At 52.1% G+C, this 24,672-nt stretch overlaps 1 protein-coding gene and 1 long non-coding RNA gene across 2 annotated transcripts in view; both read left to right on the forward strand.

Moving 5' to 3' along the window:
• The window catches only part of POLR1A (RNA polymerase I subunit A), a 43,928-nt gene extending 34,239 nt beyond the window's left edge, over nt 1-9,689 (forward strand). Inside the window, exons 29-34 of the mRNA XM_064151702.1 lie at nt 1,106-1,222; nt 2,264-2,539; nt 3,761-3,961; nt 4,664-4,781; nt 6,598-6,762; nt 8,784-9,689. Of these exons, the coding sequence (XP_064007772.1) occupies nt 1,106-1,222; nt 2,264-2,539; nt 3,761-3,961; nt 4,664-4,781; nt 6,598-6,762; nt 8,784-8,884 (978 nt within the window). The 3' untranslated portion in view covers nt 8,885-9,689. The remainder of the gene's footprint in view (nt 1-1,105; nt 1,223-2,263; nt 2,540-3,760; nt 3,962-4,663; nt 4,782-6,597; nt 6,763-8,783) is intronic.
• Nucleotides 9,690-15,176: 5,487 nt separating this feature from the next.
• On the forward strand, nt 15,177-22,988 carry LOC135179791 (uncharacterized). Its single transcript, XR_010304129.1, has 2 exons — nt 15,177-16,630; nt 22,267-22,988. It is a non-coding gene; the product is annotated as an uncharacterized LOC135179791 (long non-coding RNA).
• The last annotated feature ends 1,684 nt before the right edge of the window (nt 22,989-24,672 follow it).

The raw sequence follows: 24,672 nt of genomic DNA on the forward strand, positions 1-24,672 counted from the left end.
CTTCCAGTGCAGAACTGTTCCCTGAGATCCATCCTGAGCCTCCCCTGGGTTCAGCTGGGCTCAGCTTGGAACCATTTCCTCTGCTTCTGTCCCTTGCCACCAAGCAGCAGAGGCTGCCCTCTCCTCACCACAACCTCCCTGCAGGCAGCTGCAGAGATCAATGAGCTCTGCCTTCAGCCTCCCCAAGTCTGCAGCCTGCACACTCCCAGCTCCCTCATCCACTCCTCACCCACAGCTGCTCCAGACCCTTCTCCAGCCTTGCTGCCCTGCTCTGGACAGGCTCCAGCCCCTCCATGTCCTTCCTGCAGTGAGGGGCCCAGAGCTGAACACAGCAGTGGAGCTGTGGCCTCCCCACTGCTGAGCACTGGGAGTGATCCCCTCCTGTCCCTGGTGCCCACCTTGCTTCTGATCCAAGGCAGGATGCCATTGGCTTTCTTGGCCACCTGGGCACTGCTGGGTCCTGGTTAGTCACTACCAACCAGCACCCCTAGAGTCCTCTCCCAGACGCTGCTTTCCAAGCACACATCCCCAAGTCTAGCTCCTCATGGGGTTGTTGTGACCACAACCCTGTTGTGGTGCAGGACCTGGCACTTGGCCTTGTTGAGTTTCATTCGATTAGTCTTAGCCCATGGCTCTCACCTGTCTAGATGCCACTGTAAAGCTTCCCCTACCCACTAGCAAATGGACTCAGACACTTGGCTTGTTGCCAGCTGCAGGCTTGCTGAGGGAGTTTCAGTGCTGTCACCCAGGTCTTTGATAAAGCCATTAGAGAGCCACTGTTCTGTTGTAGCAGTCTTTGTGACATCTGTGGGAAAGATCCTTCTTTCACTGCAGTCTTTTGCATGTTCCTTGTGGCACTGCTCTCCATCAAGGATTGTCAACATCACCAGCTGGCAGCTGATGAATCCTGTAGGTGTTCACGTTACTTACTGTTACAACTACGACAAGTTCATCACTGCCTTGCAGCAGAGAGAAGTTAATTCACCCTTGGAGGTATCAGATGGAACAAGGCAGGGGGAAATTCCCAATGTTTGACTAAAGCCTTCAATGCAATTGGTGCTTCCTAGCAGTCAGCCTGATTGTCTGGTCTGTTGTGGGTTTCTAGGTACAGAACGATCAGGAAGCTGCAGCAGAGGAAGAGGAGAACATTGTTGATGCAGAAGCTGATGAAGGGGATGGTGATGCTACAGAAGCCAAACAGAGGAAGAAGCAGGAAGAGGAGGTAAGGAGATGCTCAGCACTGCGCTTTAATTCCAAGTTTCCTCTGCCTTGGTTTGAGTTGAGAAGGAAAACTTCCATTGGAACAAAGTGCTGAAGAAAGCCAATTCCTGCTTGAAAGGAGATAGGAAGGTCTGTGCTGTGCTGATCAGCTTTGATTTGGATCGGGGGGAAAGTAGCAGAGGTGTGAGCTGAGACTTGCTATGACCTTGTTCACCATGCTGAGCCTGGGCACTGCTGTCCTTGTGTCATTCAGAGCTGCACAAGTCAGAGGTGAAAGGGATCTGTGTTTTTCCAAAGTCTTGTTCTTCACGCACTGGGTCTGACAGTCAGGTTGGCTGTGCTGTAGTTCACCTGAACTTTACCTCTGGCTTATTTCCTGCCATTACTTGTTTTTAAGACCTTCCTGTGGTTCTTAATATATATTCTCCCTGTCTCTGCATGCCCCAGTGGTGGGTTCCTCTAATTCAAGCAAAAGATTAAATCCTCATTGAAAATCCTGAGGGAATGCCATCAACAGTAGGAATATGGGAAGAGCTTTTTTGGAGGGGCCAACTAAATTCTGCTGCAGTTGCAATAACCTGCAGCATCTCAGACTGAGTAACAGTGGCAACATTGTGGGTTGCTATCAACAATCTCTGAGCAATTCCCGTGCTGCAAAAGTGGTCAGGCACTGAAATAGGCTGCCCAGGGAGGCGCTGGAGGTCTTCAAGGGCTCTGGGCAACCTGCTGTGGTTGAGGATGCCTCTGCTGACTGCAGAGCGCGTTGGAGGTCCCTTCCAGCCCAGACCATTCTGTGAGTCTGTGAAACATGGGGACGTGGTTTAGTGGTCATGGTGGCATTAGGTTGATGGTTGGACTGGATGATCTCAGAGGGCTTTTCCAACCTTCATGATAAGCAATAGAGACTGCACTGAACCTGCTGTGTTCCTTGCTGTGCAGCAGAACCATTTTCACTGTGCTGTAGCAGAGAGGCTTGAAGCTCATGGCTAAAAGCATTCATGGTGAATGTCCTGGCTCAGTTGAACACTAAATTTCTTTACAGGTGGATTATGAGAGTGATGAAGAGAAGGGAGAAGAAAACAGGGATGAGAACCTGGAAGATGAAGATGCTGACTCAGAAAAAGAAGAGGAGCCTCCTGGTTCTGAAGATCAGAATGGAGCAGCTGATGAGTCTCAGCACCTGTCCTTTGTGTCTCAGACTAAAAGAGAGAGAAGCCACTTAGCTCAGTCTGCACAGCTGCGAGTGAATGCTGTTTTGGACAGCCACCCATCCATACAGGACTACAGCTTTGACACTGAGAATGAGCTGTGGTGTGAGGTGAGGCAGCCTGGACCATCTCCTTGTGCTGGCACACTGCTTGCAAGTAGCTCCATACCAAATGGAGTTTGACACCGCGTTGCCTTGCTCTGAGCTGTCCCCTAGAAAAGGGGCAGCACAAAGGTGTCTCTCGTCTGCATTCTTTAGTAACTTCTAACTGTCAGAGCTCCTGGGGAAACAGGGATTGAAAAACAGGGTTTGGGCAGGTTTATTATGGTTTAATCTCTAAATGTGGGATGCAGCACTGTGTAGCTCTGAGATTCAGAGTGGTTTAGGTTGGAAGGGACCTTTGCAGATCATCTGGTTCTTGATGAATAAAAGTGATGAAAGAGGATAAACGTCTTAAACCCCAACCAACTGAAAAAGCAGATTCTGGACAGGTTTGTTGTGATTTAATCTCTAAGTACATGATGCAGCAGTGTGTAGCTCTTTGATTCATGGAGTGGTTTAGGTTGAAGTGACCTCGAGGATCACCTAAGCTCTTGATAAATACAGGTGATGCTGGACTGGTGAAAGAAGTGGAACATCTTGAAAACAAGGTGTTTACAGCAGTGTGGGTGAGTGTGGTGGGTTGTGAGAAATTTAGCCCCCGTATAAAATTTCCCAGAGCAGCTCCAGCAGCCTGGAAGTAAGCTAAAGCTCTGCTTACAGGAAGCTGGAGTTACAGTATAGATGCACAATGTGGCACAGGCATTTGCAGTTAGATGCAATTGAGAAATTATACAGAAATCAAATCCTCCCTTCTGGACAAAGAAAGCCTGGAAGGGGCCAACGCTACCCTCTTCTCTCCCTAGACAGCAAACCAGCAAGGCTCAGCTGTTATCTGGTCAGTCAGGGTTAGTGTTCAGTCATGCACCAAGAAGTAACTGGCAAAGGGAACAAGAGTGAGAAGTTTTTTATACATTGCTGCTTCATCCCTCTTAGCAAACCAGTAAGTGACAGAGGGCATTATTGTTCTTTTTACAACCACTATATTCAAAAGCATGTCCACCCAGTCCCTCTCTCTTGTTTATAATTTAGAACCAAAATAGAGCCTTAGCTCTTGAGCTGCTGCAGTGAGCGATGCCAGGGCAGTGTCCACATGAGCATGGCTCATCTCTGACCTTAGGCAGGTGCTGGTGTTTCTCAGCACAGCTGCAGTAGTGCAGTTGGCTGCCTCCGTAGCAGCAGGCTGGTTACTGAGCTGCATCCAGAGCAAGCCTCTGCTGGGTGTCTCCTCAGGTGTCGCTGGCATTGCCGCTGCTGAAGGTGTACTTTGACCTGAGCTCACTGCTGCTGTCCCTGGCGCGCAGCGCGGTCATCCACGAGGTGAAGGGCATCACCCGCTGCCTGCTCAACGAGGGCACCACCCCGGACGGAGGGAAGGAGCTCCTTCTTCACACAGAGGGCATAAACCTGGCAGAGCTCTTCAGATACTCTGATGTACGTAATGTGTTTCTAGTCCTGCACCTGACCCAGCTTTTCTTGTTCCACTGCAGTGCAGCAGGGGTGGCATGGAGCTTTTGCAGCTCCAAGCCTCCCTTCCTCCTCTTTCAAGCTCCTCCGGAGCTTGGTTGAGCCTTTTCTCGAGGGCAGAGCAGGTTCTGTGCAGCAGCCTGTTGGCTAATGACAGATAATTTCACAGCAGGCTTCCAGCTATCTGATGCTGCTTGAGGGAGTTCCTCCACCTGAATAATCACAATACTGGGAGGTGAACAGTGCTTTTGTGCCATCACCCTCCAAGTCTGCACACACAGGACTAAGACAAATCTACTTTAGCTGGAAGTTTTTGCTGGCTGAGAAAGTCTGGGCATTGCACTCTGCTGCCTAAAAGGCTCTGTACATGTTCCTCTGCTGCTTAGGATAGTTCCCTAGTTTGCTTTTTCTAGTTGCAGATCATTTTCTCCTGTGGTGAGCTTTGATTCCAGTACTCTTACTCAAGGATATCACACTCTACTCACTGCCTTAAACTCCAGAATTGTTCTGGCTGTGTTTGACCCAGAGCTGGTGCCTGATTGTTCTGTGCCTGTTGGTGCTGCTTATAAAAACTGGAGAGGAAAAGCTAACCAAGCCTTAGCCTAAATTAGCTGGCAGTGCAGAGTGCCAGCTGCCCTGACCTATGTCCATGGCTTTTCTTGCTTCCAGATTCTAGACCTGAACAGACTCTACTGCAATGACATCCACGCCATGGCTAAGAACTATGGGATCGAGTCTGCCCTGAGAGTGATTGTAAAGGAAATAAAAGATGTGTTTGCTGTATATGGTAAGGCTGCCTGGGCTTTTTAAAGCCAGGCTTTATTATCGCTGTGATGGGAAAAGCCAACCACAGGGCTTACACAGCCCTGGTTTGCATGTCCTGATGCCCAGGATGGCTGTGGCTTCTAGCTGCAAATTGTCATCAGTTCAATCATTATCATGGAGTGGGCTGGGCTGGAAGGCACCTCCAAAGCTCCTCCAGTCCAACCCCCTGCACTCAGCAGGGACATCCTCCACTAGAGCAGGTTGCCCACAGCCCTGTCCAGCCTCACTTTCAATATATCCAGGGATGGACCTCAACTGCCTCCCTGGGCAACCTCTTGCACTGTCCCAGCACCTTCCTGGTGCAGTACTTGTTCCTCACATCCAATCTCAATCCACTCTGCTCTACTTTGAGTGCCTTCTGTGGAGACTTTATTAGTTAATTGTGAGGTTCTCTGTAATCAGCAGAAAATTCAGCAGGCAAGCTTGAATTGATGTCCCCTTCACAGAGCTTTTCTCTTCTGGTATATTTCTCTTTTGCAAGCTGTAATGTGCAGACAAATTAGCTGCTGACTTCTGAGGCAGCTAGCTGGCTGTTGGCCCTGAGAATAGCATTGCTCTTGCCTCATGGAGCTTTTTGGTGCTGGAAGGCTGGGCACCCCTTGTACTGGAGCTTTTATGTCTTTCCCTGCCCTATGTGACTGTCCTCTCTGCAGAGATTAGTTGGAGAGTCCAGCAGCTAGCATGGGGAAGAGGTGTGACATCACAGGCTGTAGAGTAAGGCGATGCTGGATGTGCCTTCTGAGAGCTAAGCCTTGCTGTGAATTAAGCTACTGAAAAGAGGAAAGCTTAAGGCAGTGGGATTTGGAGCAGCCCTGATGCCAAACAGTTCTGCCCCCTGGCAGACCGGGGGGAGCTGACCCCAGGGGTGCTAGGTAAACACCAATGGAGCTGATGGTGGTCACCTCCTGCACTGACCCTGCCCCACTGACCAGCCAGTGCCTGCTCTTTCTAGCCTGAATACCTTCTCTGTGAGTGCTTCATATGTGGCACAGAGAAGGGCACCACAGCTGGTGAAGGGTCTGAGAACAGGTCTCATGATGAGCAGCTGAGGGAGCTGGGGCTGGAGAACAGGAGGCTGAGGACAGAGCTCATTGCTCTCTACAGCTCCCTGAGAGGAGGCTGCAGTGAGGTGGGGTTTAGGCTGTGCTCCCTAGGATCAGGTGATAGAAGGAGAGGAAATGGCCTGAAATTGTGCCAGGGGAGGGTTAGGTTGGAGAAGAGAAAAAATTTATTTGCTGCAATAGTGATTGGATTGGAAGAAGCTGCCCAGGGAGGTGGTGTAGTCCCCATTCCTAGAGAGATCCCCATTCCTAGAAACCTGTGGCCATGATTTATTTGCCATGGTGATGCTGGGTTGACAATCTCAGAGGGCTTTTCCAACCCAAACGATTCTGTGATTGTATGAAAATATTAGAATTTCTCTGTGCCCAGCTAAAGCAGAGCAGCAAGGGAGGGGCCAGAGCTGCATCCCATCACAGTTGGGTGGGTGTGTGACCCCTGTCGCAGGAGCAAAGCTGACACAGAACTCATGAGCTGATGCAGAGAAGCTGCTGCCACGGCAGCATTTCTGGCATCCTGTTTTCCTGGGGAGGTGGTGCTGGATGTTACAGTGAGGTCTGCCTCTCCTGGGGGCTGGAGGGAAGCAGCTCTGCATAGAAATGGGCAGAGGAAGATTACCAGGAAGGTCTCCGTATTGATTCGATTCAGGGAGTTTAATTGCGACCTGATTCATGACCCCTGGCTAAAGCTCAGCCCTTGGCTGCTGTGCTGTGTTGCAGGCATCGTGGTGGATCCTCGGCATCTCTCCCTGGTGGCAGACTACATGTGCTTTGAAGGCTTCTATAAAGCACTCAACCGCATTGGCATCCAGTCTAACTCCTCCCCTCTGCAACAGATGACATTTGAAACCAGCTACAAATTCCTGAAGGAGGCAACAATGATGGGTAAGTGGCTGAGGCTGAAGGGCTGCTGCAGCATTTCACACATGCTTGCTTCTCAGCAAAGCTTGTCACTGATGCAGAATTGCAGTAGGAAAACATGCCAGAGGCTAACACTGCCTGGCAAAGTCTTCGAGATGTTTTTTATTGGCTTCTACCAGCTGAAGTGAGGGCAGCTCCTCTGTGGGGTATGGCACTCCTTTCGTGAAGAATTAGGTAGGCATGAGTATAAACAAGCCTTAAGATTTGCTAAAACAAAGCCTCTGACCAGGCCACTAAACCTGCCCTTTGCTGTCTTTGCCATTCAAGCTGTCAGCTCTGCTTTGCTTTCATGTGTGCAGGACTCACATTTCCATCCCTCCTTTAAGCTCACCACTCAGAATTCTGGTGTGAGATCAGTCCTGTCCTAACTTGCATTCTGCTTTTCTTCTGCTCTGTTTGTTTTCCTCTGACACAGAGGCTCAGACTCATTCACCCAGTGGTAGATTCCTGAGATGCTCAGGACTGTCCTTCATGGGCTCTGGCTGCAGCTCTGGTGGGTGCATGGATCGTTTGCAATGGCACCACGTGCCCATCTCCATGCAGGAGGTGTGCCCACCAGGCTCTGCCTCAAGCCTCGCTTTAGACAGTTTGCTTCATTTCATGCTTTGGGCACTTTGCCTATAGTCCTGGTTCCTGTCCCTTGCCAGCTGAGTGCTGTTGTGGAGCTGCAGTGCTGCCTCTGCAGCTCTCAGCTTCAGCTCTTCAGCTAGAACCTGAAACTGCTTTGCACAGGTGTCCTTGAGCTCCTTTGTGTTACTGCTGGGCACTCTGAATGTTCATGAGTAGTGCTGGGTACATCTGACCTCCGACTCCTCTGAAATCAGAAAGGCAGTGTAGATCTGGGCTGAAATGGACTGGAGCTCTGCTCCCTCTCTTTGGATTTCTGTCTGTCATACTGACTTAGAAATGGGTGAAATGTACACCTTTTTGTGGCTGATCCTGTGGTTATCAACAGCAAGTGCATGCTGGCAGAGGGCACAGGGAATGGGCAGGAAAGCCACACTGGGCACAAGTGGAGGCAGTTATTCATTTCACCACAATGGAAACCAAAGCCATAAGGCAGAGTGCAGCAGCCCGGGTCAGCTCTGCTGTAATGGAGCAGTCACAGTGTCAGTGTCAGTGCCAGGCTGCCCTCTGTACCTTGAGAGAGCAGCCATTCAGTGCCAGGGTGCCCTCTATAGCCTGAGAGAGCAGTCAATGACAGGGTGCTGCCTAAGCTGCCCTGGGCCAGTTGCTGGCAGCATAGTGCTACCGAACAGGACTCTTGTGGCTGTTGAGTGACCTCAGCCTGGAGCTGACAGCAGTGACTGAGCTGTAGCTGCAGGGGGGCTTCTGGCACTGCAGTGCCATGTAGTGTGCTGTGGTGCAGCTGCAACCCCTGGCTGACACAAGTCAGTGCAATGTGATCAGAAGAGCAAGAAAGAGCCAAATTCCAGCATGCTGTAGTTAGGATGAAAGGAACAACCTGGATGCCTGTCAGAGAGGGACAGCAAAGAATTTCCTGGCAGCTGGGGAGCTTCCTAGGTGCTGTGACACCATTCTGCTGCAGAATCAGAGGGATTCATGTAATACCTCTCCAGGGGAAGGTTCCCTGAGGGTTTAAAGTGTACATCAGAAGGCTTTACTCCAAGAAAGGCAAAGGGTAGAAGAGAGAAGGGAAGATCTGGGGCTTTGCCTTCTGCTTTTTTCAGCTTCATGTGTTCTCCAGGAGGGCAAAACTGGCACTGCTGCTGAGCAGGGAGAGCTTAGGGGTATGTGGCAAAGTTCCTTGCCTGCCCAGAAAGACTGGGCTGAGGGAGCAGTGGCTGCATGAGCTGTGGGCAGTTGCAGGGTCCTGCTTCCAGCAGTGCAAACCAGTCTCAAGAACAGGTGGCCGTGCCCTTCTGAAATGTGTTGGGGTCACCCAGGTGAGCTGCCTCTGCAACACTGGCCTTTGAGGGACCAGTGGAAGTGTCCTGATGGATTCTGTCTGGATTGTCTTGCAGGTGCCCATGATGAGCTGAGATCCCCTTCTGCTTGCCTGGTGGTTGGAAAAGTTGTTAAGGGAGGCACTGGCTTGTTTGACCTGAAGCAGCCTCTGAGGTAGAGCTTTGGCTGTAACTGCAGGGCTCTGGCTGCAGTGTTCACCATGGAAGGTGCCTGTGCTCTGCAGGGGCACACACTATGTCCTCTGGCACCTTCCCTCAGCCCAGCAGCTTTGTTAACCTGCATACTTGGTAAGCCTCACGGATTGGAGAGACTGCCTGCACCTGTAGGAGCTGTGCAGCATTTATTTACTGTTCATTAAGGTAAAAAAAGAGAATTTCTTATTTCCCCAGGAAAGAATAAGATGGAGGAGACTGTCTGGGGCTCAGACAGTCTGTGCAGCAGCTGTGGCAGGCAGAAATCAAAGCACCATCTGTGCAGTCTGATCTTTGCAGGGCAAATCCTACTTAGCTGGGCAGTGCCAGCTGCCACACACCTGTTAGAGGACAAACATCCTGTGGTCAGCTGGCACTCGGAGCCCAGGGCTGGGCTGCACTTCTGCCTTGAAGTGTCAGTGCTTGAGGCACAGCTGCCCCTGCACTTGGGCACACTGAGCTCCATGCATCTGTACTGCTGTGCCACTGGTAACAGTGATGCATCTCTGCCACTGCTGGTGCGTTTCTTCATCAGCCAAGACTGGAGTTCAGAGCTTCCCTGGTTTCTTCAGGCACTTTGCAGTGTCTGTGGGACAGATCTCTTCAGGATCACAAACCTGATATTCGATAACTGCTCCTGAAGTGGCAACATCAGGAGAGTGGCTGCACAAGAGACTGCTGCTGCCATTGCTGAAACAGAGGTGTCCAGCTGCTCTTGCTTACCTGGGCTGTATCAAAGAGGATATTTAATAAAAGACATTGCAGAGAGGTGCTCTGAGGCCCTTGTAGTATGGCTGTTACCCAGGGGACTTTGTCCTGCAGCCAGCACTGGGACTGCTGGCTGCCCAAAACCACCCAGCTGAGACCTGTCACTCCTCAGACATCAGACCTCGATTTTGATCAGAATGCAGTACCCAGAAGCAGTTAAAAGGCTTTGGGGCTTTCTCACTGCCATCCAGGCGGGTTTTGAAGAGGTTTCAGTCTCTGGTAAATCTTCAGTGCTCCCTTGAAGCTCATGGTGAAGGGCCAGAGCTCCCTTAGCCAATGGAGCTGCTTCTTACGGAGCTGCACTGAAGGGGATCAGATCAGACAGTGGGAGACCTTGGCTGGGGCTGGTGAAAAAGTGTCTTGATGTGCTCCATTCTGCCTCTGTCCCTTAAAGCTCATCCAGTTCCAACTGCCTGCCATGGGCAGGGACACCTCCCATCACCACAGATTGCTCAAGGCCTCATCCAGCCTGGACTTGAACACCTCCAAGGAAGGGGCATCCACAGCCTCCCTGGGCAACATATGCCAGTGTCTCACCACCCTCAACAGTGAAGAATTTCTTCCTAATCTCTTGTCTCAATCTGCCTTGTTTTATTTTGAAACTCCTGGCTTTCATCACTTCACTCTCTGATAAAGAGTCCCTCCTCTGTCCTGGAGCCTCTCCAGGTACTGGAAGGCCGCTCTAAAGTCTCCCTGGAGCCTTCTCTTCCTCAGGCTGATTAGCCCCAACTCTCCCAGCCTGTGTCCACTGAAGAGGTTCACCAGCCCTCTGATCACCTTTGAGGCTTCCTCCAGGCCAGCTCAAGCAGTACTGGATGCAGTATTCCAGGTGCTCCTCTGTGAAGCTCAAGAGTTCTCTTTGACCATGTCATGGTAAAGAATTGTCCTCAGAGTTAGGGAGACATGAAGTAGAAGAGCTCTCAGTGGACTTTGGCACAAGATCTGCACATTCAAACCGTGTCTTCAAAATAAACCTGTGTGCAGTGAGCTCTGCTTGAGGCTCCTGAGCAGCTCTGGACACCAGCTGGAGCTTCTGTCTGAAGCTCCTGAGATCAGTGCTGGCTGTAGCAGTCCTGGCAGCTTGCTTCCTTCTCCAGCAGTGAGCATTGTGGTGTGAAGGGGGGCAGTAGCCAGCCAGCATGCTTCAGGAGAGCAAGGGGTGTGGGTGTTCAATGAGCAGGGCCCGGAACTGCCTGCAGAGATTCTGAGACTTGCTCTCAGCAGAGCTGCCGAGGAGCCTGTGCTGTGCTCCACACCACAGTGTCACTTCGCTGCTCCAGCTGCCTGCAGAATGGCTGTGCTGAGAGGTGAAGAATTCAGGGAGTGCTCGGTCCTGCTCTCAGGTGGTCTAACACTGATAATTTGACAATGAGCACTGTGGACATTGTGCTCTGCCTGGGGCAGGGTAAGCCAACCATCTCTCTCAGTTTTGAGTTGCCCCAGCACATCAGACTGAGGGGAGCCAGGAACATCATCAGAGGAGTGGAGCACCTTGCTGTGAGGGCAGATTGAGGGAGTTGGGGCTATTCAGCCTGGGGAATAGAAAGCTCCAGGGAGACCTTGGAGCTGCCTTCCAATACCTGCAGGGGCTACAGGAGAGTTGAGAAGGCTGTGCGCGCCCTTTTCCTGGAGGTGATCCAAAGCCAGGCTGGATGAGGCCTTGAGCAACCTGTGTTGGTGGGAGGTGTCCCTGCCCATGGCAGGGGGCTGGAAATGGGTGCTCTTGAGGGTCCCTTCCAACACAAAAAATGTGTTCTATGCTGGTGCAGGCCAAGACCTGAAAACCTGCTCTAATCTGTGCTGAGAAAACTGACCCTGCAGGAGAGAATCATAGAATCAACCAGGTTGGAAGAGACCTCCAAGATCATCCTGTCCAACCTAGCACCCAGCCCTATCCAGTCAACTAGACCATGGCACTAAGTGCCTCATCCAGTCTTTTCTTGAAGACCTCCAGGGATGGTGCCTCCACCACCTCCCTGGGCAGCCCATTCCAATGCCAATCACTCTCTCTGTGAAGAACTTACCCCTAACATCCAGCCTATACCTACCCCAGCACAACTTGAGACTCCACCTGATGGAGAGAGGCTTGGCCAGCTCAGCTGCCAGCTCTCTCAGCACCCTAGGGTGGATCCCATCCGGTCCCATGGACTTGTGAGGATCCAAGTGTCTCAGCAGGTCCCTTACTTCTTCCTCATGGATTAGAGGGGGACTGTACTGGTCCCTGACTCCATCCACCACTTCAGGAGTCCAGCTGTCCTGGAGACAATCTGTCCCACTATTGAAGATTGAGGCAAAGAAGGTGTTAAGCACCTCTGCCTTTTCCTCATCCTTTGTCACTATGTTCCCCTCTCTATCTAGTAAGGACTGGAGGTTGTCCTTGGCCCTTCTCTGCCATTCATATATTTAAAGAAACACTTTTTATTTTCCTTGACAGCTGTGGCCAGCCTGAGCTCCAAGTGGGCTTTTGCCTCTCTAATTTTTCCTCTGCAAGACCTAGCAACTTCCTTGAACTTCTCCTGTGACACCTCCCCTCTTTTCCAAAGGTGATACACTCTCTTTTTAATCTTTAATTCCTTCAGCAGCTCCCTGCCCATCCAGTCTGGCTGCCTCCCTCGTCGGCTCATCTTCCAGCTCAGTGGCACTGCCTGCTCCTGTGCCTTCAGGAGTTCTTTCTTGAAGCAGGTCCAACCTTCCTGGACCCCTTTGTTTCTAAGGGCTCTTTCCCAAGGAACTTTCTGAATTAGTTCCTTAAATAGGCTGCAGTCTGCCCTTGGGCAGTCCAGTGTGGAGGTTCTGTTGATCCCCTCCTGGTTTCTCCATGTATTGAAAACTCTATAATTTCATGATCACTGGACCCCAGGCAGCCTCCAACCACCACATCCCCCACCAGCCCCTCTCTATTTGTGAGCAGCAGGTCAAGCAGGGCTGCCCCCCTGGTAGGCTCACGTAACAGCTGGGATAGGAAGTTGTCTTCCACACATTGCAGAAACCTTCTAGCCTGCTTCTTCTCTGCAGTGTTTAAGTCCCAGCAGATGTCTGGCAGGTTAAAGTCGCCCACCAGAACAAGGGCAGGTGATCTTGAGGCAGCCTCCAGTTGCTTAAAGAGTAATAAATCAACCTCTTCTTCCTGCTTGGGTGGTCTGTAACAGACTCCAACCAGGATATCAGCCTTGTTGGCCTTCGCCTTAAGTCTCACCCATAATGACTCAACTTGATCATCCTTGATTTCTACCCTCGTGACATCCAGAGCATCCCTAATATACAGAGCCACTCCCCCGCCCTTTCTCCCTTGCCTGTCTCTCCTGAAGAGTCTGTAGCCATTGATTACAGCACTCCAATCATGTGAGCCATCCCACCACGTTTCAGTGATGGCAACAACATCATAATTTTCCTCCAGCACCAGAGCTTCCAGCTCCTCTTGTTTGCTACCCATACTGCGTGCATTAGTGTACTGCACTTCAGCTGGGCTGCTGCTTTTACCCCTAGCTCTAGCCTACCATCCTCAATTCCCTTTGATTTATCTCTGGTGCTGTCATGTTTAACCCCCTCCCCCTTCCATTCTAGTTTAAAGCCCTCTCAACAAGCCCAGGTAGCTCATGTGCCAGGGTCCTTCTCCCCTTCTGTGTCAGTTGTATCCCATCTGTTGCTTGCTGACCTGTGGCAAGATAAAGTTCCCCAAGATCAAAGAATCCAAAGTTATGTTGGAGGCAGCAGCCTCTGAGCCACTTGTTCATCAAATACGCTTTGCTGTTCCTCTCTGCATTCCAGCCTGTGACTAAGGGTATAGATGAAAAGACTACTTGTGCCCCTGCTCCATCAACTGCTTTCCCCAGTGTCTTAAAGTCCCTTTTGATAGCTTTTAGCCCTCTGTTATTAATCTCATCATTCCCTGCCTGTATAACTAATAAGGGATAGTAATCAGAGGGATGCACTACAGTAGGCAGCCTCCTGGTACCATCCCTGACCCGGGCTCCAGGGAGGCAGCAGAGCTCCCTGTGGAAGGGGTCTGGCTGGCATATGGGGCCCTCTGTTCCCTGCAGAAGGGAGTCAGCAATAACAATTACCCTCCTCTTTTTCTTCTGGGTACTTGTTCTGATGCGAGGGTGTAAATGATTTGTCTCAGTTGCCCTCCCAGCCGGTGATGCTTCTGCCTGCTCCAGGATCACCTCATCCTCAACCTCTAGTGCCCCATATCTGTTATGTAAGGGCAGCTGGAGATGTGAAGATGGCTGGAAGGGTTTTCTCTTGCCCCTTCTGGCAGGCACCTGCATCCATTCTCCTTGGTTGCTCTGTTCGTCTCCCTCTGGAAAGGGGGACTGCAGAGCATGGTGCTCTCTTTTACATTCCCTTTCAGCCTTCAGGCGTTCCACCTCTCCCTTGAGTTCAGCCACCAGGTTAAGCAGACAATCAATCTGCTCACACCTAATGCAGCCAATGCCTGTGTTTCCCTCGACTTCGAGTGCCAGGCTCCAGCACTCCTCACATCCAGTCGTCTGCACACCTGCATTCCTACTGGTGGGCTCTGTTTGGGTGCCCACAGTTTTACAAGTATTATACAGCTTGGACCTAGTTTGAACCATGTCTGCTTTCCTGAGGGTCCGATAGCAGTTGTTTGGTGGTTGGTTTTTTTTCCTCTCCCGGCGTTGCGCTGTGCTCAGCAGAGACCTCTGCTGCTCCTCGTTTGAATCTGCGCTGTGCTCAGCAGAGACACCTCTGCTGCTCCTCGTTTGAATCTGCGCTGTGCTCAGCAGAGACCTCTGCTGCTCCTCGTTTGAATCTGCGCTGTGCTCAGCAGACACCTCTGCTGCTCCTCGTTTGAATCTGCGCTGTGCTCAGCAGAGACCTCTGTGCTCCTCGTTTGAATCTGCGCTGTGCTCGGCAGAGACCTCTGCTGCTCCTCGTTTGAATCTGCGCTGTGCTCAGCAGAGACACCTCTGCTGCTCCTCGTTTGAATCTGCGCTGTGCTCAGCAGAGACCTCTGCTGCTCCTCGTTTGAATCTGCGCTGTGCTCAGCAGAGACACCTCTGCTGCTCCTCGTTTGAATCTGCGCTGTGCTCAGCAGAGACCTCTGTGCTCCTCGTTTGAATCTGCGCTGTGCTCGGCAGAGACCTCTGCTGCTCCTCGTTTGAATCTGCGCTGTGCTCAGCAGAGACACCTCTGCTGCTCCTCGTTTGAATCTGCGCTGTGCTCGGCAGAGACCTCTGCTGCTCCTCGTTTGAATCTGCGCTGTGCTCAGCAGAGACCTCTGCTGCTCCTCGTTTGAATCTGCGCTGTGCTCAGCAGAGACGCCTCTGCTGCTCCTCGTTTGAATCTGCGCTGTGCTCAGCAGAGACGCCTCTGCTGCTCCTCGTTTGAATCTGCGCTGTGCTCAGCAGAGACGCCTCTGCTGCTCCTCGTTTGAATCTGCGCTGTGCTCAGCAGAGATGCCTCTGCTGCTCCTCGTTTGAATCTGCGCTGTGCTCAGCAGAGACCTCTGCTGCTCCTCGTTTGAATCTGCGCTGTGCTCAGCAGAGACGCCTCTGCTGCTCCTCGTTTGAATCTGCGCTGTGCTCAGCAGAGACCTCTGCTGCTCCTCGTTTGAATCTGCCGCTCGCCAGGCACCGCCCCTGCCTCACCTTCCTGCGAGCACTTAGCACCCTCCGCTCCCTACCCCCTTCTGGGCTCCTCAGATCGAGAGAGCCTCAAAATGGAGGAGAAAAAAGGCTTCAAGAAAGCGCATTTCAGCTGAGCTAGCCTCGGTCCTGCTCTCTTGCCGAACCAGGCTGTTCAGAGAGCCTCTGATGCATCAGCTCAGGTCTCAGCTCAGGATCTCCCAGCAAATGCCTGGTCCTGATCATGGACAAAAGTGATAGGAGAGAGGTCCTCAGGTGAAAGCCTCTGTTTGAAAGGCTGGAGAGCACTACATGGTTCAGGGTAAAACTGTGATGTGGAGGAGGAGCAACTGAGGGAGCCTCAGGTTGCTTTGGGAATCATCTAAAGTGCCCTTTCTGAGACAGGAGCAGTTTGCTTTGCTTAAAATGCAGACAGCTGAGGTCAGGCAGCTGCTCCCCATGCTCAGACAGACAGCTGTTCCCCATGCTCAGACAGACAGCTGCTCCCCATGCTCAGACAGACAGCTGCTCCCCTTGGTCGGACAGACAGCTGCTCCCCTTGGTCGGACAGACAGCTGCTCCCCTTGGTCGGACAGACAGCTGCTCCCCTTGGTCAGAAGGCTGCTCCCCATGCTCAGACAGACAGACAACTGCTCCCCGTGGTCAGACATCCTGGGTTTCAGAACCACACAGAAGTAACTACGTTGGAAAAGCCCTCTGAGCTTGAGTCCAACCTCCAACGGAAGTCTCCTGTTAACAGCCCTGGCACCAAGTGCCTCGTGCAGCCTCCAGGGATGGCGACTCCACCACCTCCCTGTGCAGCCCATTCCAATGCTGTGAAGAACTTCCTCCTAACATCCAGCCTGAACCTGCTCTGGCACAGCTTGAGGCTGTGTCCCCTTCTTCTGGTGCTGGCTGCCTGGCAGCAGAGCCCAACCCCACCTGGCTACAGCCTCCCTGCAGGCAGCTGCAGGCAGCAATGAGCTCTGCCCTGAGCCTCCTCTGCTGCAGGCTGCACCCCCCCAGCTCCCTCAGCCTCTCCTCACAGGGCTGTGCTCCAGGCCCCTCCCCAGCCTTGCTGCCCTTCTCTCAACACCTTCCAGCACCTCAACATCTTTCTTAAACTGAGGAGCCCAGAACTTGACACAGTGCTCAATGTGAGGCCTAGCCAGTGCCAGTACAGGGGCAGAAAGACTGCCCTGGTCCTGCTGGCCACACTGTTCTTGATACAGGCCAGGAGCACCTGGGCACACTGCTGGCTCAGCTGCCAACCAGTACCCTCAGGTCCCTCTCTGCCTGTCTGCCTTCCAGCCACTCTGTCCCCAGCCTCTAGCACTGCTTGGGGTTGTTGTGGCCAAAGTGCAGAACCTGGCACTTGGCCTTGTTAAAACTGGCATTATACTATGCCCACCTATCCAGCCTGCCCAGGTCAGGGCTGGGGATCTTGAGACAAGACTGGATGGGGCACTTAATGCCACGGTCTATTTGATTGGATAGGGCTGGGTGCTAGGTTTGACTGGATGATCTTGGAGGTCTCTTTCAACCTGTTTGATTCTGTGTGCCCCTGTGCAGCTGCACCTTCTGCGTTGCAAGCCCTGGTATCCACTGCTGCTGCTGCGCAGGGAGGAAGCCAAAGCTGCCTGCCCTCAAGCACAGCCTGGAGGAGGCTGCCCTGGTGAGTGGGGCTCTTGCTTTGAAATGATAACAGAGAGGTACAACCAGTTTGGGCATAAAGGACCCCAAAGAACTAACAGCAGCTGTGATTCTTAGATGGCAGAGAAGGTTGAGGGGCCAAAAGAATGAGCTAGGAGCCCCTTGAAAGTGTGAGAATGCAAATTCCTGGGGAGGGGATGGGATAGGAATTTCTGACTGGGACTAGGTTTTTCTGTTTTCTTCAGTGTCTGACTGCTCCAAATCAGAACTCACTGTGATTGTTGCTGCTGAGGAAACCTCCTGCTTTTCTGGTGGCAGATCAAACTCAGCTGTGTAAGACAGGGCAAAGGCAAGTTGGAAGGCGCCCCTGATGGTGTTCATGCCTGCTTTCTGCAGGATGCCTTTGAGCACACACTGTCCACAAGCCTTCCGCCACAGCCCTTTGCCTCTCCTTTGCCAGTTCTCAGAAATAACACAAAGCTAGTACTGAGCAGTCAAACCTGCTGCTGGTTTCCCCTGGTTTGTGTATGCTGCATTTCCATTTGCAGGTGATTTACAAGTCAGATGCATTGCTGGCAGCTGGCACTGCTCTTGATGTTTCTTCCCTGGGAACCATCCCTGCTCTTGCTGATCTGCTGCACTGTGGGGTGCCAAGATACCCTCAGACTGTGAAAGCACAGGAGGAATGAGAGAGGAAAAGGTAGCTTCCAGGATTGCCTGCTTCCCATGTGTTATCTGCTGACAGTGGCAAATCACCTGTCTAAAAGTGGTAAGGCTGTGTGAAGGTGAACCCAGTAGTGGGCTGGGCACCCTGTGCAGGGGCAAGAGGCTTGTTTCAAGCTGGGTTGGAAGAATTCAGAGTCATTCAGCCACAAGGGGAGGCACTGATCACTGTCCTCTGGTCCTGCCTGTGGGGTCTGTCCTGCCTGTGTAGCACACAACAGCCATCCCTGGTGCAGGTCTGTTCTGTCAGCCAGGGCTGACAAAGCCTCTGGGTGTGGTGGCAGCAGCGGAGCACTGGTGTCTGCACAGCAGCTGTGCCCAGCTGTGAGAAGCCCCAGCACAAGGCCTGCTAGGGAATGTTATAGAAGTCCTGAAATCAGGCAGTCCCATTGTGATAGCTTAGGAGTTACCTGTCCCCCACACAGTGAATTCACCCAGACTAGACTCAGGCAGCTGGAAGTTAAGGAACAAAGCTTTGTATTCACAGCTTAGCACAATACACAAGCAGATATTGACATTACAAATGTCTGAAGCTGTCTACAGAAATATACCAGTTAAAAGTAATACAGAGAGACAGCAGCCCCTCCCAGCAATCAGAGTCCCTAGGAGGGGCTCCCGGCCACCCTTCCACCTTCTTTCCAGCCCCAACTCTTATCCCAGAGTCAGCCTTATGTACAAGGTGAGCTGGAAGGAGGGGCAAGGGGGGGTTCGAAGGATTAGTTGGGTTACACAGATCCAGGCAGAGCAGCAGAAGCCCAGGGAGAAAACACAAATACCAAACTCCAACAGATGTTCTCAATGCTCACAAGACCTGGGCTCTGTTCCCAGCTCAACTGCAGATGTCTCATGACCTCAGATCACAACACTCCATGCAGAGGGGCTTGCTGTTGATGCAGTTTGTGCTTCTCAGCACAGGCCCTTTGCACACCCTGTCAGGTGTGTCAGCAGGAGCCGCCTCTCCTAAATTAAGGCTCAGCCCTTGCCTGCTGCCTGCACTTGCTTTGCATTTCTGCTGCACTGCTGATCACCCCAAGGACACAGCTGCTGCTTGTCTTACTTCTGAAGGCTCCTGCTGAGCTCGGTGGCACTCAGCCCTTGGCTCATCACCCTGCAGCACGCAGCCACCTTCTGCTCTTTGCTCTGGGTGGCAAGAAAAGATGGACTGGTGTTCCCTTGTTAAAGACACAGCAGGCCGTAAGCACTTCTGCTTTCACCATGCCTCAATCCTGGGCTGTCCTGGTCCAAGGAAGAAAGAACATTTCTTAGTAGGGAAGCTCTTTAACCATCTACTGTCCACAGGAGATCCTCACAAAACATCCAGACCCCAAGACAATCTAAGGAAGACCTGAAGCTTGGGGTCCTCCTGCCTCTTGGCTGCTTGCCTTTGCCATTTGATTTCAGGTCAGCTCGGAGAGCTTCCAGGATGTGCAATGCTGTTTCTGCCAACCTGGAGAGCATGGCAGAGGACCTGGGCATTTTTTTGGGTCTCCACAGATTAGTATCCTGCAGACTGCAATCAGCTGCTGTGCTCTGCTGAGAAGAGCAAGCATTGTGTCTGAGCATAGCTTCCCTCTGCCAAGTAATTCCTTTCTGGGAGAGGAAGGTGCAGAGAAGCACTGAGGAGGTTTAACTCAATTGCCAAGCGTCAGTTACACTTGGGAGTGGTCTACAGCCATTTACTCCTTGCAAAAGGAGAATGCCCTGTAAGGCTCCCAGCTAGCACCTAGGGAAGAGACCCTGGGGCATGGTTCAAGGTTTCACCAGTCACTACCTATACCCACTGCTGAAATCTGGACTTGGCACTGCCTTGCAAGATGCTGCCCTAGGTACCTTCTCCATGTGGTGTGGAAACCCCAGGGCAGAAAGCACCCAGCTGCAGAAGCCAAGCCCCGTGGCAGGGGCACTGTGCTTGGGGCTGTCTGTAGCACTTGGGTACAGCTTGGGTTGCTGCATGCAGCTGATGCTCCCCCAGGAGGGACTCTGATGCAGACTGTGAGCAGGTGCATGTGGTGCCTCCAGGTGTGAGGTTTCCCAGCATCAACCTGGCAGGTGCTTGAGGTAGAACCTACATGCTCTGCCAGATCCCTGCTGGCAAATTCCTTCCCCTCTCTACCCATCTGTAAGGCACAGCCAGCCCAGGGCTTTTTTTCCCTCCCCTGTGGCACTTGCAGAGGTTTTGGTCCTGCTCTCATGCCAGGTCAGAAACCTCTTGCTGTAAGCACAAGCAGTGGTATCCCCGTCCAAGCATTCCTGATGAATTGAACCAACCACTGCCATGACCCCAAACCATCTTGAGGCTCTTGCCCGTGGCTTATGAGAAGGGCTTTCAAGACTTTTCAGCCAGCATGCACTGGGCCTGGTGGCACTGCTTCCTGCCTGGGTATAGTGACACTGCTTCCTGCCCAGCCATGCCAATGTCAGGTCACATTTGGGGATCAAAGTGTGCTTGCTGGCCAGCTGCTCAGCCTCCAGCAGCTGCTGACTCCACACTGTTTATGTTTTCTTCTCCACTGGAGTGCTCTGGGCAGTGTGGTCTTGCAGATGCTTTGCTGAGGTGGTAGCACAATGCTGGCAAGGTCCCTCAGGGCTGATGTGAAGGAGCCAGGAGATGCATGATTTCTACCAGTGCCATATGAGGAGCAGCTTAGCTTCTGGTTTTGGCTGTGCTGTGGCAGCTCTGAGGAGCTCTCACGTGTCACAGCAGGGCTCTCTGAGCCTCTGCCAAGCTGTGGCCAGTTCCCAAGCCCTGCCATACTACCCTTAGCGCCTGCTGCCTGCTCTGGGATCAGAGGTATGCAAGATGGGGGATTGTGGGTTGCCTCAGTGCTGCTTTGCATCCTCTGTCTGAGGGGCTTGGTGATGACTGCGCACTGCAGACATGAAGATCGGTGGTTAGAGGTCATCTGGAAACAAGTCTGGGGGGGGGTTGGGGCTTTCTGTTGCAGATACTCTGCTCAGGAGTGAGGCAGTGCACTGCCAGCACCTCTTTGATTGTCCCAGGGAGAATTTGGGCACAGATGGGAGCTGTGTGGCTTTGCTCAGCAGCAGAGCAATTCCACAAGCCTGTAAGCTCTGAACAGGCTGTTTCCCTCACCAAGGGCAGCCCTGTGACACCTGGGGAGCTGCAAGTGGCCAACTCTGCCCAGGATCTGTGTTAACCGCTCCAACTTTGCCCTTGCAGCAAGCTGCAGTGGTGGCTGCTGTCATGGCCTCGTGGCAAGCGAGGATGGGTGCAGTGTCTCAGGGCATTGGCACCTCCAGAATATTTGTTTCAAAGAGGAAGTTTCTTCCTGTGCTGCTTGCCTTTGGGAACTTCAGCACATGAACTCAGATCAGTGAAGGCAGAAAACAGAGTGAACCCCAAATGTGCTACCTTTGAGAACTCATGGCATCAAGTAGGCTCAGATTGTCAATATTTGGGATTATTGATACTAAAAATAAGGAAACAATTCAATTGGTAGTAAGTTCTAGGTAGATGGCAAAAGGCACAGCTGGATGAATAGAAGGCAAGAATTACTGCTCTGGGTCTCTGCTCAGCAGAGCAGTGCATTTCTCCTCAGTGGCAAGACGGAAATCCATCCACGACCATGGGCCTTTGGCGCCCCAAAAGATCAAAGCATCCAGTTGGGCTGCATGGGTATGGCAGAGCTGAGCTGTGGCCTGCGACACTTTGTGACCTCCACTCTCCTGCTGACACTTTTCACCAAGAGGTTCTGCTACGTGTGGCTTCCCAAGCCACCTTACTCTGGCCACCAGCCAGTACTCCTGGAGCTGCCAGCAAGGTGCCCTTCCCAGGCATGGGGACTTCTTCCTGCATGGCTCATCTGCCAGTGTAGATCTGAGTGGCAAATGCTGGCATGGCCCCTGAGACTCAAGCTCTAGGACACACTATAGGGAGGGAAGAAGGTCAATGCCTATTCTCTCCACGCTCCCCCACACTTGCATGAAGTCCATCGGGCTCCTCGAGGGGCCCAGGCCTCAGCCTGTGGGGAGGGTTAATAATGAACTGCAGGAGAAGAGTGCCAGGACTTGGGGTTTTACTATCTGGGAAAAATCAATACCTGGGATTTGTTTGGGAAGCATCCAAGCAGGAGGGTGGTCAGCACAGCTCTGCTGGTCTGCATCTCACTGGCCAGAGAGGGGAGAACAAAGGCTGCAGGACTCTGACTGAAAAGCCCTGAATTTCCAGTGTCCCTCAGCCCTGGCACCTCTGTGCTGCCTTTCGTCTCCACCTTAAAACATTTCTGCCTGCATCCCCATCCTTTCCACCCCCTCTGAGCACCTATCCACGACTGAGGCATCACCCCCAGGTCTTCTCTAGGCTGCAGGCAGAAATGATGGGGGAGCAGGTGTGGATGGCTCCAATGACAGTTCAAGGGTGGCTTCTGCCAGGTGCCAGCCCTGAAATGTCAGAGTGCCAAGCTCCTAGGAGCACTCTGAAGACAATGATGTGCTGTTTGTATGCTGCCCTGCCTCCTAACTGGAGCACAAAGCCTTTTCCCTGTGGCTGTCAGCAGAGGCTCCTGCTGCTTTGAAACCCCTCCTGCCTGCTTTAAAGTTATTTCATTCTGAATCTGCCATGCAGCTGTTTTCTGTCAGCAGAAGCATTGCAGGCTGTCTGGAATATGCAGATGTGTGGTGACACAGGTGTGTGACCATGCACAGTGTACATCCCTTCAGCTGTTAATGTAAGACTGAGATGCAAAGAATATCCCTGAGGAGCAAATCAGAACAGCAGTGTTGGATCCATTGATCCAGCTTGAAACAGCCCAGAGTTGTGCACCGAGTGCAAATAGCCCCAGTGCAGGCAGTCAGGAAGCAGTGAACTGCAGCAGTCTCGGCAGGGCAGGACTCCATGCAAATCAACTCCCTGGAATTTACCTGAACAGCTGCAGCTGGAATTGCTTGGACGCTGCAAGTACAGTTGTGGTGCCTTTGCCAGGCTGTGAAGGAGCAAGTGTGGAGCACCTGCAGTGCCCTGGGGACACTGCACAGACACCTGTCTTTATGTCCCCCTGACAGGCAGGCAGAGCAAGGCACTCCTTGCAGACACTAACACTGCAGCTTTGCTGACTTTTCTAAGGACAGAAAATCAGACCCTTGAGTTACAAAAGACACATCCCAGTGATGGAAAGTGATAGGAACTGTGATTTGTGAAGAGATTGAACTGCTGCAGCTGGGAAGCTTGCTGAGGGTGGAGAACAAGACCACCCATTCACAAGGACATGAGAGAAAAATCACACAGCAGTACTTTTCCCAAACACTTGTGCCTGAGAATGCAGAGCCACCAGGGCCCTGGGTTAAATAAATTAATTATTAACTACCCAGCAGGAAAGAGTCTCTCTCTGTGTCAGCTTTCAGTGGAGAAACACACCTGGAAAATCCCAGGGACTGTGAGCTGGGGCTTGCTGGCTTCCCCTCCACAGCAGCCCAGCCAGAGGCAGAGGGGTGGCCATAGGCTCTTGGCTTCCTGCTCCCTCACCCTCTGCCCAGGTGCCAGATGAATGAGCTCCCAAATTCCCATTCCTTTTCTGCTCAGATTTGGTTTTACTAGATGGGATCCTTGCCCTCTGAGCAGCCTCCAGCCTGGTGTTTGCACTACAGCCCTGACCAGGCTGTCCATGCCTCACCTTCAGGGGAGATTGGCAGGGAACAGCTTTAGCTGCATCAAGGGAGATTATTCCATACCCAGCAGTCCTGAGCCCTGTGACTCCTTGCCAGTGAGAGATGAATCCTCTAAGGGGGTTTAAGAAGAGATGAGGCCAACTGGCAGAGGAGAAGGTCCTTGGCAGCTAGGCAGGCCCGATTACATCCTCTGGTACCTTACACTACTCATTGCCAGGATCTGAGAAACAGTCTCAGCCAAAAGACCACCTTCTGCCTGCCCTTGCTTCCAGTGGCACTGCTGGAGAGCCTCACTGAGCTAGGGACATCTCAGACCTGACTCAGTGTAGCTGCTTTGATGGGATTACCAGATCGAGCTCCTGTGCCTGGGCCTGCCACGTGTGGCTCTCTGAGCCCATGGCTGTGAGACCCCAGCTGACTTCACAGTGGTGTTGGTCCAGGGCAATACCAACTCCCCAGACGCCAGCAAGGCTTTCCAAATTGCAGCACTGATTGTCCACACTGCAGTGCTGCCAGCAACTGCTCCTGCTGTACCTGTCCAAAGCAAAAGCAGTCCCTGACCCTTGCCCCAACACAAAACCCAAACCTTTTTAAGTCCGGAAGTTCTTTTCTTTTCCCCGGGACTTTGCTGGTGCCATGGGCAGGGTTGACATGGAAGGCACTCTTGCCCCAGTGGCTTTCCTTTCCAAATTACTGCAGCTCCTGGGGACAGCTTTCAGAAGGGTGTCCAGTGCCTTGGGCTCCCCTTCTGACTCTGGGGAACGTGACCTTGTTGTGGACCCTTCTAGCCAGCAATGAGGTCTTCCTGGTTTTCTGAGACCTCTCCTTGATGCCCTTTGTGGTTGTGCCTTGCTCTGAGGTTTGGTGCAGCCTACTACTGTCCCAACTTCCTTGTCCAAACAGCTGGGCTGGGGGACAAGAGCCTCAGAGATTCTGCCCAGTAATGCTCACAGCTTCTCCTCCCCATCACTTCCAAATCCCTCCTGGCAGCTCTAGCTCCAGCCAGTCACTCTTGCTTCAGCCACATGGCTCTCACCATATATTCCTGTGTATGCTCTTGGAACACAGATACTAAGACTTCTGACCAGTGAGTATCTGAACTCTCTTTATTCAAGTTGCTAAAAGACTTTGATTAACCTTACCAGCGGCAGTTTGTGCTGTAAGATGCTCTAATTAGAAACATTTGCAAAAACCTCTTCCCAATTGCATAATTTGGTTATACACAGACATTATGCAAAAACAGCTCTACCAACCCATCATAGAATTTGTGTGGGTGAGTTGTAAATAAGTTTGGGGAAGTCTGCTCTGTATATATTAATAAATTATTTAATTACTTTTGCATCAACCTCATTGCATTTCACTCCAAAGCCAGGCTCAAATCTAATCCCCTCTTT

This window comes from Pogoniulus pusillus, chromosome 11, assembly GCF_015220805.1.
Source record: "Pogoniulus pusillus isolate bPogPus1 chromosome 11, bPogPus1.pri, whole genome shotgun sequence".
Taxonomy (NCBI): Eukaryota; Metazoa; Chordata; class Aves; order Piciformes; family Lybiidae; genus Pogoniulus; species Pogoniulus pusillus.